The sequence below is a fragment of the Triturus cristatus genome, chromosome 4_1, assembly GCF_964204655.1.
Source record: "Triturus cristatus chromosome 4_1, aTriCri1.1, whole genome shotgun sequence".
NCBI lineage: Eukaryota > Metazoa > Chordata > Amphibia > Caudata > Salamandridae > Triturus > Triturus cristatus.
The window spans coordinates 710650952-710668101 of NC_140585.1; the positions used below are offsets into that span (position 1 = coordinate 710650952).

Sequence of the window (17150 nt, forward strand, 5' to 3'; positions counted from 1 at the left end):
CTTTGGATTCATATTGCTTATAACAATCAAAGGGTTTCGTTTGTTTACATTCTTTGTAACTGCTTCCTCGTCAGCCACATGAAAAATCACAGCAAGAAAAATTATGTGGGTGTGATATGGCAATTATAAAGTGAAGTGTGAAGAGAATGCTTGACAGTTCGATCTATAAAAATTCTATCAGGTTTTGGATTCCGATTCCGATGTCCCCATGAAACGTCCATATGCGTATTTATACTACCTTTTCGTTGTGTGGGTCGGGCTTGCTTCGGTCCTTTTTCGATGGCGGGTTGTGCTTCCTTCGCTAGCAGTAGCTGGCAAAGCTAGGCTTAACAGCCAGCAATCAGAACAATGAGTCGGTCGAGGCTATCGGAGCGCGCTTGACAACCAGGTCTAGAGCCCTGTGAAGGTTCACAACACAGTGGCACCGGGCACGCAGAGCCCGGGAAGGGAAGGCATAAAACGGGTGGCGGGTACACGGGAAGGACAAGAAGAGCAGCCCAGGACGAGACCTGGAGCCTGGAGAGGACAGGAGGACGGGAGCCCCGGGGGGTGCAGAAAGCACCGCTGCCCGTCTCCTGCAGATATGTGGGTCCCCAGCGAACTGGAGAAATACGGCGTTGGTGAGTAGTTGCATTCCCTCTCTAGTGCGTGCGGACAACTATGGGCAGCTGTGTGGGGGAACACACTGGGGCGAACTGCTGATTTGGTGACAGTACAGCGGGGGAGGGGTGCAGGGGGCTATGGCGCTGTGTTGGGATATGCATGCACCATGCAATGCATTGTTGAGCACATTATTGTATATGGCCAAAGACCACACTGTTCAGCAACCCAGATGCACAAACACTACCTGTTCCAGGTGCACACAGGCACACCAGCATTCCAGATGCACGAACACACGCTATGCCAGATGAACAACCAGCATCCGATCCCAGATGCACACAGACACGACCATGCACGGCATCCCTGATATAGGTGCATCAAAATATGTATAATGCAAGGTGTGCGAAAAGCACAATGACAGACAACCGTCCAGGTCCACGAACAGCAGCAGCAGCGCAGTGCACAGCGCTACAGAAGCTGTCAGAGGACAGTAGCATCGAGAACGGCATCATCCCATCGCTTAGGAGAGTCCACGTTGCATCTTTCACCTCACATGCACATCGTAGCAGATTCCATGGCACGCAGAGCAGCTGTGACAGGGCCATTCTCGTAGAGACAGCGTACACCTGATTTCACAAGTAGTTCCACAGTGCTCGATTTCACGCAGCGCGCAGCGGCACCATTGAGCTGTCAGAAGGGAACGGTATCTGCGCCTGAGACGGCACACATAGCCACAGCTCCAGGGCCGGCGTCAGTACCCAGGTGCTGCTTGACGCTTACCTGGCGCGCGTGCTTTACCACTGGTGCGATATGCGAGAGTACCTTGATGTACCACGCCCCCTCCCCCGCATCTTTTCTTGTTTGATGGATGCAGCCTGCCCCCCAAGGGGCTGATGTATCACAGAGGATACTCCGTGGACATCCACCCCGACCCAGCTCATCCACTTCCAGGTTCCCCCAGAGAATCAGATCACAAGGAACCTGCACCTCGCGCACAGTTGATTGTTCTCAACATCTCCAGTCTCCACAATCTTCCTGACTGGTCATCATTTCCTTCATGTTGGACACGCAGCTCCTAGAATTACCATCAATATAAGGGTGCCTGGTGTTAGTGCATGTATTTCCTACTATGGCTGTTAACTTTTTGTGATGCGCCTGTCGATTAGTCTGTGACTTCATGATAACTTGTCCTGCCGTATATACGGTAGTACGAGGGGGTGCTCCTGGAGACGGAGGTAGACGTGTTTTTGTGCAAGGGGACGCACTCAACAAGCAGATAGAGAGCGGTGCCGCTGTGGAACAGGGTACAGAGTGGCGCCTAGGTACGAAGGGGACGAAGATAGGCGCTTCGGTAGAGTGGGAATACCAAGAGTTGCCTATATACAAAGGGGTGCACATGAGCAAGGTGGTGTAGGGAGGGCTTTTCTATAAGGGGATCCGGTGAGCTGGCCACGCAGAAGAGAACACCCAGGGCTTCCTATGTACCGAGGGATTCAGCTGTCTGCCCCTCTCTGGCGGGACTCAGCTAGCTCCTTTGCACAAGGAGCAGGGACTGTACAAAGGGATGTGCACGATTACAAAAGTGTTCACAGTACCTAAATAAGCGGAACTAAGCGGGCACATGCAGTTACGTCATTCGCGTTTCTTTTTCCTCTTGTTTTTGTTAGTGCACAGATTTGAAAGGTTGTGTATGGCACTGATTCCCAGCATTCTGTGTCTAATACGATTGCCTTGCACAGCGGTGTTAAAAGAAGTGGTTTTGTGTCTGGACAATAATGTGGTTAAGCAGGGTGTAGAGAAGTGATGTATGGGACAGGAAAAAACATTCAGAAGTGGTTTCTTTTGAAGCCTATTAAAAGGACGGCCTCTTACACGATGGATGTGTGTGCCCCCTGGGGCACGTGCAGGCCCTGTGTTTTGATTTCCTCGAGCATTGGTGTCGCCCCATTAAACAGTTGGCCCATGAACGCGGCCCTCTTCCGCGTGGATGCGACAGTGGCCGCCCTCCTGCTTCTAGTGATGTGGTTCCTGCCCTTCGGCCCTTCTGTGCCAGATCCCAGCTGGCAATTTGCCTATCGATTTGGCGGCCTTTATTTTCCGTTCAAGGGGAGAGGCAGCCTGAGCAATAAGGACCACCCCAGGGGCTTCAGGAAGTTGTACTGCGCCGGAAGGCCTCGCAAGCACATATTGAACACAGTGTTTCTTGCAAAGGTCTCCGGTGTTAATGTGCACATGGCAGTTGTATTGCATGCGTGACACTATCAGCCAGCGCTGTGTTTTGCATCCCTAAAGCAGGTTGCATTCTGCAATCCGTAGTTCCAATTTTAAGGTTGGAAAGTATGGGCCAGAAATACGACGCGGTGGTTATGTTTAGTTATCAAATGTAGCGATGTTGTTTTTCTTTCCATAAAATATTGTTTTTCCCTCTCAATCACGCCGTGTAACTGTAACCAAACTCGCTCGCATGTCTTCCTTCTCGGGCGGTAATATTGTGTGCCTTTTTTTTTTTAAATCAGAAACTGTAATCTCAAGAGTCCCTGAAAAGTTCCAAAATATTTAATGCGTTTCTGAAAGGCAAGCCTAACAAAAGCTGAACGGAATGCAAGTTCAGACTGCTGCTGACACCGTCCGCCCGCAGGAAATCCTCCACAAAGTCCTAGTCGGGGGGGGCCTGAGCCACTGCAGCCAAAGGCAGCCATGTGTCTGTATACCGTAAACAATACATCCGCTCCCGAGGCAGCGGTTCAGGACCTACTGGCAAAGCCCGACCCGAGTGGCAACCAAACCCACCCGCTGCAGCTGATAAACTAACAGCAAGCCTTGAGCAGAGCGTTGGTTTCTGCATGCGTGATACTACCCGCGACTGGCAAGCGCGTTCAGCGCCTACACAGAAGGCAGCATTTAGATATTCCTTGTTTATTATAATTAAGGCTCCCTATTTTCCGTTTTCACAGGTAAATACAGACAGAAAAACATTTATTTTCCTGTCTGTATTTATTTTTAAATGTGGATAACAACGGAAATTGTGTTGTTTTGAGTGATTCTGAATGCTGTCCATTATGACTGCCAGGCCAAAAGCAGTGACGATTGACAGGCAAAGGATTACAAAATAGAAAGGCATTTTAGTAAAGAGCCTTAAACAGCAGTAGATTTGTCCAACCTTGATACTAAAATGTGTAAGTTTTCTTATAAGTGCGTATTTCATCATCTGAGTGTGTATATAGCATTGAAACCTGTCAGGCGTTCAGACACGAGTGTACATTAACTGGATGCAGAAATATACACATTCCAGCTTCATTGTTTCACAAAACCTAAAATAAATATGGATAAACACAAGTAAAATGATCAAAAAATGAGTATAGATAAATACAGACGGAAATGACAAAAATATAAATACCATAAAACCAGGAGCCCTAATTATAATGATGCAATGCGTTTTTATGTTGATAAAAACATCACTTTCAGTATATCGACATGTTTGCCATGCTCTGACCGGAAGTCCCAGTGCAGCCAGAAGAGAGTAAGTAAGGTGTGTTTTAGGCTGAACCACCAATGGCTCTTTGGTAGGATGGATATCCCTACTTAGAGAAACAAAAGATTTTTAATTTGCAGCCTTTCAAGATCGTGAAGCTCCTTCTGACTATAGTCCAAAAGAGAAATATCATTTTGTAGTATCTGTATAACTAGGCCCTTGTTTGGGAAAGTGGAAATGTGACGCCATGATCTTGCCACCGCAGACCGGCCACATGGCATTACTTTGGTTGTGCAGGTTCAGCTTGGCAGCCCTTGATCATATACCTGTTAGAGCAAGGAATGCGGATGCTAAAATCCTGGGGGATATCTGATGGGAGAAGTTTGTTCTACACATGTTAAGGACAGCATGACACGTCACTCATTTTCTTAACAGGCGTTCAACAGCTGTGCACTGCTATCTGTGCTGCATATTCACAGGAAGCCTGGAAAAGGACTTCAATCGAGAGACATTTGTAATTGTGTCCCAGTGGGACATATGCACTGCCATGTGTTGATGCTTAGAGTATTATGTTTCCTCTCACCCCAGCGCTGAGTTACTTACCATGTTGATCCGTTAATGCTTGGTGGCACCATTCAACATATTTAGTGTCCTCTTAGCAAGTGCGTTTGTAAAGAGGATGTCTGTGTCTCGTGACAGTATGAGGTTTAAAAGTAACCTACTGTTTGAATTATGAGAAATCGGTTTCCAGCATGCACGCCTGCCCTTGGTGAGTCCCTTGCAGGATAGCAGCACACTTGACAGCATTTCTCAAGGTCTGTTCTTCCTGCTTTGACTTCCAGAATCTACATGCTTCACAATTGCTGTGTTTGTCAAACTCGAGCATGCACGACGGAGAGGCCCTCTTGACATCTGAGATCCCAGGGCTCCTTTTAGCTCGAAAGCCCAGCTTTCGTTGGAAAAGCGAATGGAGATTATTGCTTCTAGGTCCTAGTCTGTGGCATTCCTTACCGTTTGGCCCCAGGCCAAAACTACCCTACTATGACGTCAGGAAAGCACTGACACTCTTTCTTTGGAATGAGTATACTTTCTAAATATATTGAAAGTTGTTCCTTGCTGCTGTTGACCTCACTTTTCTTATTTCCTTTGTCAAACACAGCGCCTTAAACTCATTTACATTGTAGGACATATGTACCAAAATGCTACCAGGGAAAGGAAGTGTAGCAAAACACCTCTGTAAATTCATTGTTGAATTTGTTCCTTAAGAATATTCTTGTGCAACACACCTATAAATGCATTCCCGATTAAAACAAGCAGTTGTGAAGAGAAGTATTAATTTTAAATTAAAAAACATGATGAGTATATAAAGTGTATCTTTAAATTCGGAGTAGCCTCTCTGGTGCAGAACAGGAAATTTAGAAGACAATACTACATTGTTTCTTTCTTCTCCCTGTTCCTTCCAGAAGTAGGAAGAATTTTCAATGGTTTTGAAACTTAAGAAAACATAAATATAATTTTTTAGCAACATATTAAAGTGAAGCCTATCCAGTATGCAAGTTTCCTTTTTACTCTTAACTCAAATTCTCTTGATAGGTCGATCCACATAACTCCCGAGAGGAAAGTCACACATTTACTTGCATAGGTCTGTGCCAAAGTTTGGAGAACATTTCTGACTATCATGGAATCTTAAAATAATTCTACTAAGTACTCCTGGGAAGCCATGTCTCTTCTTGATTCCTGGAGAACTTAGATGAGTGGCCACCAATGCATGTGGAAATGCAATCATATAATAACGTTCACATGTGCAGATGTCATGGAAGTATGCTTTTGCACTTGCTAATTTTTTTCCAAGAAGAAAATATAGTTCCTCAGGAGAATATATTGCCGAATGGCGAAATCCTTTTCTGTGCTCGCCCTCTGTTGTATTCTTGCCCTTTATAGATGTAAACTGCCAACTTTTTTAAGGGTGGTCACCTAGATGCAAATGTTTGGCGAATACCCTTGCCTCTGCCTCTTCATGACATATCTCCGTACTAGCATCTAATAGCAGATTTCTGGTCAATCAGTTTACAGGAGCAAATACACCACATTCCTGATTCTATAAAGAATTGTATCTATAATTGAAGGTTTTGGCACTTAACACAAATTAGATAAGCTTCTTTTTTTATAACATAAAACAATAATTTATTACATTTATTATACATTCCATACACTAGTAAGATCTGCATCTTAGTTGTTCCTATCAGATTTTCTAGACAAAGATATTACATTTGCATTTTTTGGGTCAATCTTAGTACACTTCTTGTTTTGATATAGAAAAATGCACAGTTGGAACAGACATCTACCAACTTAGAGGGTTCAAAAATAGGTGTATTGTTTCCCGTCATTAGTAATCTTTTCTTCATGTAGGCATAGTTGTTGTTAAGTCTGATTGTGTAGGACTTGGGGTTTAGCATTTTTCCAATTACTGTGGGGCACTACAGTGTATGTCTGATTTACTCTCTCTGGCGCATGTGCTTGTCCCCATAGTCATCCTGCCTTCCATTAGTCTCAGTTGGTCACCTATTGTGTGGTTTGTCATGTTCTAAGGCATGGGTACACGCAAACATATTCCCAGTGGCCACAAAGTTTGTTCTGTGATGTGACCGAGGTCTGCATTGATGCCAGCAGGACGTTCGGGGGTTGGTAGTAAGGTGGGTGGAGGGGAAACAAAACCTATATAGTTCCTGAATTGTACAATGTGAAACCAAAAGCTTGGGTCTAATCCTGGCTTCTCAATTTAACCAAATTGTGTGATTGAATATTTCTAAATTCATGTTTGAAAACTATAACTTTTTAGAAAAATACTTTTCAATGAACTGATGTAATATGCTGTACTTAGGTGAAATGGTTTGCGTGTTAATAAAATTCAATTTTTGAATTTTGAACAGACTTTATCTTACATTTACACTTTTGCGACAATATGTCTTTAAAAATGGGGGTGTTTCTAAAGTTGAGCGGTGCAGGACACCCAAGTTATTTCCATTCTTTAACTTCAAGTTAACCTTTAAATAAATGCTTGCCCTTATTTGATATCTTTTTAATCTTGGTGCTGAGTCGAGTAAGCAGCAGCCCAGCGCTACTGTTGAACAGGGGGCAGCATATCAAAATCAGGAGAGTTCCTGGGCCGAACTTTGAGTATCGCTGTTCTAAGGGGATTTGTCGTCCTTCTCTGCCACTAGCTTTTGAAATATTTCATTCCATGTATCTGTAATAGGTTTCTTGCGCATCCCCTCAATTCGGTGCCTTGCTTTCATAGCCCACCAACTTAATTACTGTGTTCATTTGGTCAGATTATGGGATATAGATTGCTTTCATTTATTAGCGTTATTACTGGCAACACTGCAGTTGCTAAGTCAAAGCACCTAGTGAGAGCTTTCTTTCCTTCGGGGTGAGGGACTAGTCACAGAAAGCATTCATTTGGGCTACGTCCTTCCTTCCCAGTAATAATTATTGTGCTACTCGTAGCTTCTTCCCTATATCCCGCGATCATTGGGCATCTCCAGACCCTGTGAAAACACGCCTGTCTTCCGGATTCGAGCACCTGGAGCAATTTAGGGAGTCTGTTGTCAGGTACGTGCAGTGTAAAAATAAGTTACGCTTATTTGAATCTACTGTACCAGGAACCCTTGTTTTGGGTACCCCAGAACCTCAATATGATTTACTTGCTTATGTGTTTCCCACATTCTGTACTGTTGGTGTCCACCAAGGTTGTGCAGAATTTCACCCTGCACTCACTAGTTTGTTTTTCTTTTTAATTCAGATGCTATGCTAGTGCCTGTAGTTGTATATCACGACCCTTGGTTCTAGAAGAGAAAAAAATGTGCTTCTTCTACCATGTTTCATCCTTTTAGAAATCAGCATCTAGTTCTATCCACTTCCTTCTTTTGTGGCGGTGTTTACATTTTGAAATCTAGGGCCTCCTTTTACCGGAAGTGTTGTATAAACCATGTAGCAAGTTCTAAGAGGACAATGTCTCGATCTCTTTTTAACCTCTGAAGATGTGGCCCATCGAATCGGGCACAATACAGCAGGCCACTCAATGTTAGCGACATGCTTTTATATCTATTATTCTGTTGGTTATATCTCTCCTGTGTATCGTGCTCCAAATGGATCCAATTTAGCTGAATTCCTAGGTGCCAGCTCTGTTTTCTAGAGTGGGTCTCAGCTATGCAATAAGGTTTTTTTTTTTACATTTTAGCAACAGCTTTACTGAAGTGGAAGTAACTCTGATCCATCAGTATGCATGAGTCTGTGTCCTTGGTCACTCACTATAAACTTCAATTAGAAAGACAATATATTTTTACATAATACAAAGCCTTGTCCTATTTGCATATCAGACTTTGAAGCTGTCTGCCAAAGGCATTGGGGACAACGTTGTACATGGGTCATATGGATAAGCTGGTGGCATTTTTGCTATAGAGGAAGAAGCTGAGGTAAAGGTTACAGTGAATTAACAGTAGATAATATGCAACGTGTTACAGTGATGGTAAATGCTGAGACTGAAATAATAATGCAGCGGTACACTGGTACATGCTGAGCTTTACATTTAAAGTAGCTCTTTTGATGTGCTTGTCTGAACAGTTTTAACCAAATTAGTTTTGAGGTTGTTGGACACCTTTAGGGGATAGCCACTGGAGACAAATTGCAATCTTTTTAGTCATCTAATCAAATATATTGTAATATTAGAATTTGTATCAACTGCATGTATTGCACATGTATTTTTGCTTTTATAATTCTGATTAAATGAACTTTTCGATTTTCAGTGAGTTTGAAAAATTGTAATTAACTGTTCCTTCATTAAATATGTTTGGCACTTTATTACAAAGAAAATGTACCTGCTTTTGGTGAAAGGGAATTTACTAATTTTGCATCTGCATTACACATGTTGAAGCATTCATTGTGCTTGTTTGTGTATGACAAAAAATGGCAATCTAGCACTTCAGAATCAAATTGAAACTGAATTAATGATACTCAGTGTATGAATGGCTTAAGGTCCAAATGCTTGGTGGGCAATAATGAAGTATATTGAAATAGCTTTTTATTGTGAATATGAAACATTCACATGTATGTTATTATGTACATTCAAGGTTTTATAAAACGTTATGTCGAAGGCAGTAACATAAAAGTTGATTGACACATAAAGACAATTTCACGAACTGAGAGTTTATACAACCTTGCAACAAAAATGAGAAGATACTGCTTATTTTTTTAGTATGTAAATTTCCTTATCTCATTGAAGTGATAAGGATTACCACAAAATATTCCTTTCCATTTTTACACTTTATTTTCCTTTCTGATACATGGTAAGACCATTTCAGTGTGTGCATTTCACAGAGAACATAATTGTTATATGTTGCTGAAGTCTTTTTCTTATGGTCTATAATCATCCCAAGCACTTTAAACATACACAAAATGGATGAGCAGTGGGTTCATCTTGATGCCTGTTCAATAAAAGTAATTTTGCAAAGAATGTTTTTTTTTATTTATACATTTTTTTTATTGATAACAAAAATCAAAACCGAGACATAGCATTCTAGTTGTTTCAGACACAATACACGGAAATCAGCACTATAGGAAAGGTCTAGCAACACCTGGTACTTCGTATCCACATAATCACTAGACAGATCACATCAATAGTCGTAACATTATAGTTCAATGTTGTTCCCAACTAATACTTAATATAAAATCTGCGGCATAAACAGAGGGCCCATAGGCCAGGTCCCTCCCTCCAATCAGCTCCAAGCCACATATCCTGTAGCGCCTACACCCGCACTATGCTTCAGGAGAATCGGCCTGGTGTGTGCTGTTTGTCTTAGTAGTCAAGTAAGCTTGGTAAAGCCCCCAGAAGTTTTTAGGTCGATTACGGGGAGGTAATAACTCGCTATAGTGCTCAGTTTGGGTACTGCCGTACGTCATGTCATGAGTCCAGCCCATCAGGGTGAGGGTCGGGCCGCGAGACCAGCAGATCGCGACCCTATGTCTGGCCATAAGCAGCCCAATATCTACCAGACGCCTGATTCCCTTAGGTAAATGGAGTAGCCCAACAGGGCAAGCGTAGGGTCCGGTTCAAGTGGAGTGTCAGTGACTTCGCCAAGTGTCTTAAAGATCAATTCTCAGAAAGACGCTATCCTAGGGCATGACCATACCAGGTGATAGAAATCTGCAGGGTCCGCTCCACAGCAGTCGCATGCCGCAGAGTCCGGTAACCCATACTTGTGGAGTCTCTCTGGCGGATAATATACCCTATTTAAAAACTTGAAGTGTATCAGCCTATGACACCCGTTTAATGATATACGTTTCGAGTTTTCGCAGTAATACTTCCAGGTTGAGTAATCAATTACCCGGTTCAGGTCTGTCTGCCATGCGAGTCGAGCCTTGGTGTAGTGGTTAGCACTATAGCCCTGCGCTATATTATAGATTCTTGAAACCATGCGTACGGACGATGCAGCATTGATCACAAATGTGAGCGGTGCCACCTCTGGCGGCTCTTCCAGCTCAGGGCTCATTATTTCCCTTAGTGCATGTCTTACCCTGTGAAATTGAAATTGGGTGAGTGTAGTTGCCGTAAAAACCACCAGAATCATGGCTTCCCATGATTTTGCTTTGCCTTCGTCAAACAGCTCCTCTATTGTGTGGATGTGTATAGCTTTCATAGCCCGAACCACCCCTTTTTCTCTACCATCCAACTCGCAACCAGTAACGCCAGTCCAGCGGTGTCATAGGGGAATAAAGTATGGCGCCAGCTTGTAATTTCAGAAGATTATGGCAAGCATGTGTGGTCGCATTCATCGAGTCTAGTATCCTTGTTCTACGATCATGAGGCTTAAACAGAAGCGCTGGCAATGGAGTAGGAGCCGCAACAATCTTTTCTATCTGGAAATGTGGGGCATCCGTGGGACTGTGTATCCAGTGATGAGCATGAGCACGAGCACCCTGCGCAGCCCTATAATACAGCTCTAGATCCGGCGCTCCCAGTCCGCCCATGCTGCATGGGAGTGTGAGTATCTCCCACTTGACTCGAGCATGTTTCCCAGCCCAAGCTAAACGAACCATCCGAGATGTTAGCGCCCAAAAAAAAGAGCTCGGTAGAACAATGGGAATGTTAGTGAATAGGAATAAAAACCGTGGTAGTACCACCATCTTCATAATAGAGATTCTACTCACAATAGATAGGGGTAACTATATCCACCAGTCCACGTCATCTTCCAGTCTGGAGATCGCTGTCCCGTAATTTTCTTTAAAAACCACCTCCCAGTCAGTATCCACTTTGATGCCCAAGTACCTAACGGAGTCTATCGTCCAACCTAAGGGGTAGTCTGGTGTAAATTGGACGGTCTCTGCCATAAGTGGGAAAATAAGTGATTTATTCCAATTCACCTTGAGGCCTGACCTGGTCCCAAACAGAATAACTTTGCGTAACATTGTCGAGAGATTCTGATCACGGTTTCGGACTTATAATAAAGTGTTGTCTGCATAGGTGGATATAATCAGATTGTATGTCAGAAATTATATGCTCCTGTAGCTATGATATTCCCTCATCGCACAAGCAAAGGTTTCGGCCACAAAGGCATATAACAATGGGAAAGTGGGCACCCCGGTCTCGTACTTCTAGTGATATAAATAGGGTCCGTGACCAGATCTCCAATTTTGATTCTAGCTGTAGGTCAGTTATAAAGCACTCCCTCATTTGCAAAAAGATGCTCCCAAGCCCCATTCTGATAAATACATGCTTCATAAATTTCCACTCCACCGAATCAAACGCCTTCTCCATGTCAAGGAAGACCGCCACAGCTTGGGTCTGTTGTATAGCCCCAAATACGGTTCTTAAATTGTAAGTGAGGTTTTTCCCAGGGTCAAAGTCAGCTTGTTCTGGTGATATCAGTAGCAGCATAGAGGAAATAATCTGTTTGTGGAAGCGGATTATTGATAACCCACTGGTGCAGGGTCATCTCTTCGTCCACGGGTTCTTAACAAGTAAGGAGGAATCGACACTGAAGCGAAGTACAAGCCATAGGTCATTTATTAGCATTCATGAATGGGGCCTCGGCCGACAAGCACCATAGAGATACTCAAGGAGGAAGCACACCGAACAATGGTTACATGGGTTTTTATAGCAAGGGATCACAAACAAGGGACGCCCAGAGCTAAATAGAGGTTTGGGAAAAACATACAAATGAGTTACCGGTAAGAATTGACAGCCTTGGTGCCTTGTGCAATTGTCGCTTCCTGAAGCTGCACAACAATATATGCTATCTGGGTAAACTTTACTTGAAGCTTTACCATTGTCTGAAAAACCCCAAGCAGACGCCAGCTGTTCTTTTGCACTGACTCTGCAGGTACCTACAGTGCCCCAATCTTTACTGGCTGGAAGTAGGGCGGGGTGAAAAATGAATGAAGCATAGCTTAATCAAAAAATGAGACAATCAGAATTTACATTTTAACATGTTCGCTAAGACCTTTTCATAAATGTCAGTATCGACATTGAAGAGCGATAGTGGCCAATAGGAGCTGCAGGCAGTCGGGGGTTTCTCAATTAGTGCCTCCCGCATTGTAGGAGGCAGTATGCTCAGCAGGCCCCTGAACTCTTTGTAGAATGAGACAGTAAGGTCATCTACCCCGGGTGCACTATTAGATTTAATTCCAGCTAGAGCTGCAGTTATTTCTTCTACTTCCAGCGTGCGCGTAAGATATTCCCGGTGCCCATTCAGTAGCCAAGGTAATTTAATATGAGTGAGGTAATCTAAAATAGCTTCGTCATCGCAACCGCCCTCCGTGCTCTGCAGGGATGCATAATATTGCTTAAATCTGTTGGATATGTCGAGAGGGTCCTTTAAGGGCTCCCCCTCGTCATCATGTAGAGTTGTAACATTAGACTTCTCTCTTCTGGTTTTTAAAAGGGAAGCTAGTACCGACCCCGGGCGGTCACCCTGCCCATATATGCGGGCTGTCACATATTTGCCTAGATGCCGTAGCTTGGTGTCCGCAGTCGAGTTATACTCTCCCAGAGTACAGTGTAATTCTTGTGTGACACTTTGGTCTGCTCCCGCTAGTAATTGTTGCTCTAGGGTAGCTAAAGTGGATTTGAGGTCTGTGAGGAGCTGACTGATTGTGTGGAGGACTCCAGAGTGTTTGGCCATGCCAGACCACGGATATACACCTTGAAGGTTTCCCACACTGTGGCAAAAGAGTCAACTGAGCCTACATTAACATTAAAAAATGTCTCTAGATTTTCAGCCAGTTTCGCCTTAAAGACAGGGTCTAATAAGGAATACGGGAGGAGCCTCCAAGTAAAGGGGAGGTAGGCTGCAGGACACGGCAGCGGGCATAGAGCTCCCAAAGCGGCACAGAGTGTGCACAACACCTTCTGGGACGGACACCTGTGAAGATCAGGGCAATATAGTCAGCACCAATGACGGATTGCTGCAGGATAGTACGACTGCTCCACAGAGCTATCGAGCTATGCGGCCATCTTGGGCACCGGCAAGCTCTGCCAATTTTGCAAAGAATTAAGGTAGAAACACCAATGATTTATTAAACTGTACTATTACAGAGATGCTGGGCTTTGAAGTACATTTTATATAGTGTAAGAGACTGATTCATAAAGGCATTTATGAGTACGTGTAATAGTACAAAAGGAGTACCTCTTAAAATACCTGTACATGCCTTTGTAAATTGGTCCGAAATGCCGAGCTAGCTATTAGTAAAAAAGCAAAGAGGGCCATGTTCTTTCCATTTGTAAGAACTATATATGAATATTCCCATTTTTTATGTTTTGAGGCAAAGGCATTTAAAAGTACATGAAGTAGCACTACAGGAATACTACCCAACATACTGAAAAATACCTTTGTGAATTGGCCACATCCCTTTTTGTATTTCCCCCCGTGCATTTCATTATTCCAATGATATTCACGCTTAGGTTTGCACACACACTAACAGTTTCAACCGTGCTGTAGCAAATGAGATTTTATGCAATTGAGGACATCAATTCGAAGAGCAGGAACAGTGAATGGAGAGGTAGGGAAGGGTATTTATTTGCATCCAAGAATATTTAAGCGTGCCTTTTCAGACTGTAATAATGAATAATAATTACTGTCTATTAATTAGTCATGCTATGAATGTGTGTATTGGAATGGCCAAAGCGAAGTTTTTTATTGCTTCTTGTTTAAGGAATTTTTCAATCTTTGTAATTGTTAATAGTTGAATTCATTATTTGATTTCCTTTGAATTAGTACTGGAGTATACCTATTTGTTTTGTGCTCAACTTTTTGCCGGGTGATTCACTCTCAATATTCTTGCTGCTTAAAATATACAGGCACGTTGTACCAGTAGCGTTCTTATGTTTGCTGCTTTTAAGACGTTTGACTAAATTATGTCATCCCGGTATCTTACAGCACCGGAAACTCTGTACTCCAAATAACACTTATGTCCTATGCTGAATTAATAAATTATGGCAAAGATTTAGATCTTGGTGGAATGGGTTACCACGTCACAACGGTAACGAATATTCTGTCTGCTGAAATATAAATCCCATTATATACCATAGGATTTATATTTCAGCGGAGGGGCTAGCCGTCACCATTGGGACGCAGTACCCCGTCCTCCAAGATCTAAATCAGGCCCAAAGTCTTGTAGCTTACTGCTCACCAGTACCAGTTTGTGAATGGATACTTACGTCAGATAGGGATCATTCCTAAAAATAAGTACCAGAAAGAAGTAATTCATTATTTAATATGTTGTGCCTAAGAAATTCCAAATATTGTCTGTCTGACCTTCTTTCTTGCCTTCCTGGTAGGCTCCCATTTAGCAACCAAAGTGCATTTGTTGTTAGCACAAATACTGTGGTCCTAATCTGACATTTTATGGTAAAACAGTAGACTACACGGCCACTGCACGAGTTATCTAAAGCTGATGATTCAGTCCTCATTCACGTTTATTGATAGGTTTTCGTTTGCCCGCGACTTCCTGAAAAATATTGTTCTCTCATTAAGAAGCACCAGTAAACTAGGGTCCATGCTTTGTATGTTGTGAATGAAATAGCATTTGTTTGCATTTAACAGCTCCTGTAGAATAATTATGGAATTGGTTTCATGTTTGTTTAAATACTTGCATTGTTAAAGATATGCAGACCTCGTTTCCCTTAAGTTCTGGATGCTCCCTATCACATGATCTCTCGGGGGGGTGTGTTTTTTGTGTGTATTTCTACTTGTTTGCATACAAAGAGCCTTTCTGGTGTTCATCTGGCTGCAGCCATCCTCAGAGGAATGGTCTTTAGAGATGGAGTAAGACCGTTTCTGCTGGCCCAAATAAACATACACTTCCACTGCCTGTATAATATGAGTGGGCTATCCTCTGTCAGATGGGTATTGCTGCAAAATGTCATATCTGTGCATCTTCATGTAAAATGTATGATGGGGTGTGGGCCTTGGGAGCCACAGTGAGATCATTCTTATTCTTTAGTTATTGCTTCTAAGAATATTGAAAGTGATGCGAGGAAATACATTGTAATCTTTAGTTGAGAAACAATGAATCATATATAATGTGTGCATTTCTACAGAATTTGCTCATAACATGATAGAAACCTTTTCATTAATGTTTTACCCAGTATTCACAAAGACTATTTCTTTACGTGACCAAAGAAATAACTTGCTCAATGTTTATAATTTTTAAAATAAACGACCTATTTATTTTTTGTTAGCTACATTTGTGCACTCTGCACCATTTTACATGCCCGTTGTCAAATCTAGAAGTTCATTATATGAAAGGAAATTGCGTCCGTCAAAGTTTAATTTGCATGGATGTGCTGTGTTGTTCACACGAGGTAGGTGTCAGTTGCATTAATGAGAAGGAATGCACGTATGATTAGGTGTAAATGGCAAGTACTAATTACGTTTTGTGGTGACCTTCATTGTATAAAATGTGCAAATTGAAATGTGTTGTTAGCATAGCCATAGCAAATTGCGTACAGGAAAATTAATTAAACCACAGTAAACAACAATTAAGTGTAATACCTATATAAAGGACACATGAAATTCCAATATTGATAAAATCCTCATCTCAATAAAATTGTATAGATTTCAAAATTAGCTATCGTGTGAATAAGATGAATGAGAGACTTTATTCTCTGTAGGATCCATAGACGGATTTGTTTTTAACGTACCTCAGGTCCTCGCTAATAAAGGTGACAACCAAGGAACCTGAAGGTATTTTTAATTGAACTGGATCCTGCCTTTGTCCTGTAAAGTTATATGTAAGAACGCCCTCCTTTCGCCAAGTCTTTGCGAAGGTTGAGTCCGCACTGGTAGTATCCTCTTCCATTAAGGATGGCCTTCTAGAGACCTCCCCTTCTTTGGCTACACATGACTTGCAAAATTAAGGCTTCTATACCTCACCACGTTTTCCTCATTACACTTTTATAGGCAACCTACTTCTTTTGTGTTTGATGTATTGGTATTGGGGGACAGTAGGTCTGCCTTTTCTTCCCCGGACTCTCCTAGTAGTGGTTCAGTGGGTTTTAAAATTGGGCAACAATAGTGGATGCCTACACTAAATTGAGGCTGGAATTTGGACTGGATTCTCTTCAGGTAGTGGATGTTGTGTGTTTGCTTTTAGTGAACGTGTGATAAAAGGCCACAAGATAATTAGCTCATCTACAACATTTAGTGAAGTCATCCTAAATTCAAGAGGAGTGATGGAAAAAAGGCTGAACTAGTGATTGTGAGTGTTTGGTTTGTCTGTGTATCAAGTTAAAGATCTGAGTCAATGCCAAGTCACTTATCTGTGGCCTTGCGTATCCTGAATGAAGTGCACCTCTGATGGGTAGATTGCAGCCAACAGTAATAGTCTCAGCTAAATCAGATTATGGTTTGAAGTGAATCGGTTACTCTGTTGGGGTTGAATGGTGTAACCAAACAAGCAAGAAACTTCAGAACTGTCATAAACCAGTGCTGGTGCCCTCAGCAGTGCTGTAGCATACGCGCAATAAAAGCACTTAGGGTTTCTGACCCTGTGGAGCTTGCTCCTCCGTTTGGGGGATGTG

At 42.7% G+C, this 17150-nt stretch overlaps 1 protein-coding gene across 3 annotated transcripts in view; it reads left to right on the top strand.

Annotated features, from left to right (window-relative positions):
* The first annotated feature begins 313 nt into the window (after positions 1-313).
* Positions 314-17150, top strand: part of DOCK4 (dedicator of cytokinesis 4) — a 1768257-nt gene continuing 1751420 nt past the window's right edge. For all 3 annotated transcript variants that reach the window (XM_085653188.1, XM_085653189.1, XM_085653190.1), the window contains exon 1: positions 314-620. In XM_085653188.1, the coding sequence (XP_085509314.1) occupies positions 584-620 (37 nt within the window). In that variant the 5' untranslated portion in view covers positions 314-583. The remainder of the gene's footprint in view (positions 621-17150) is intronic.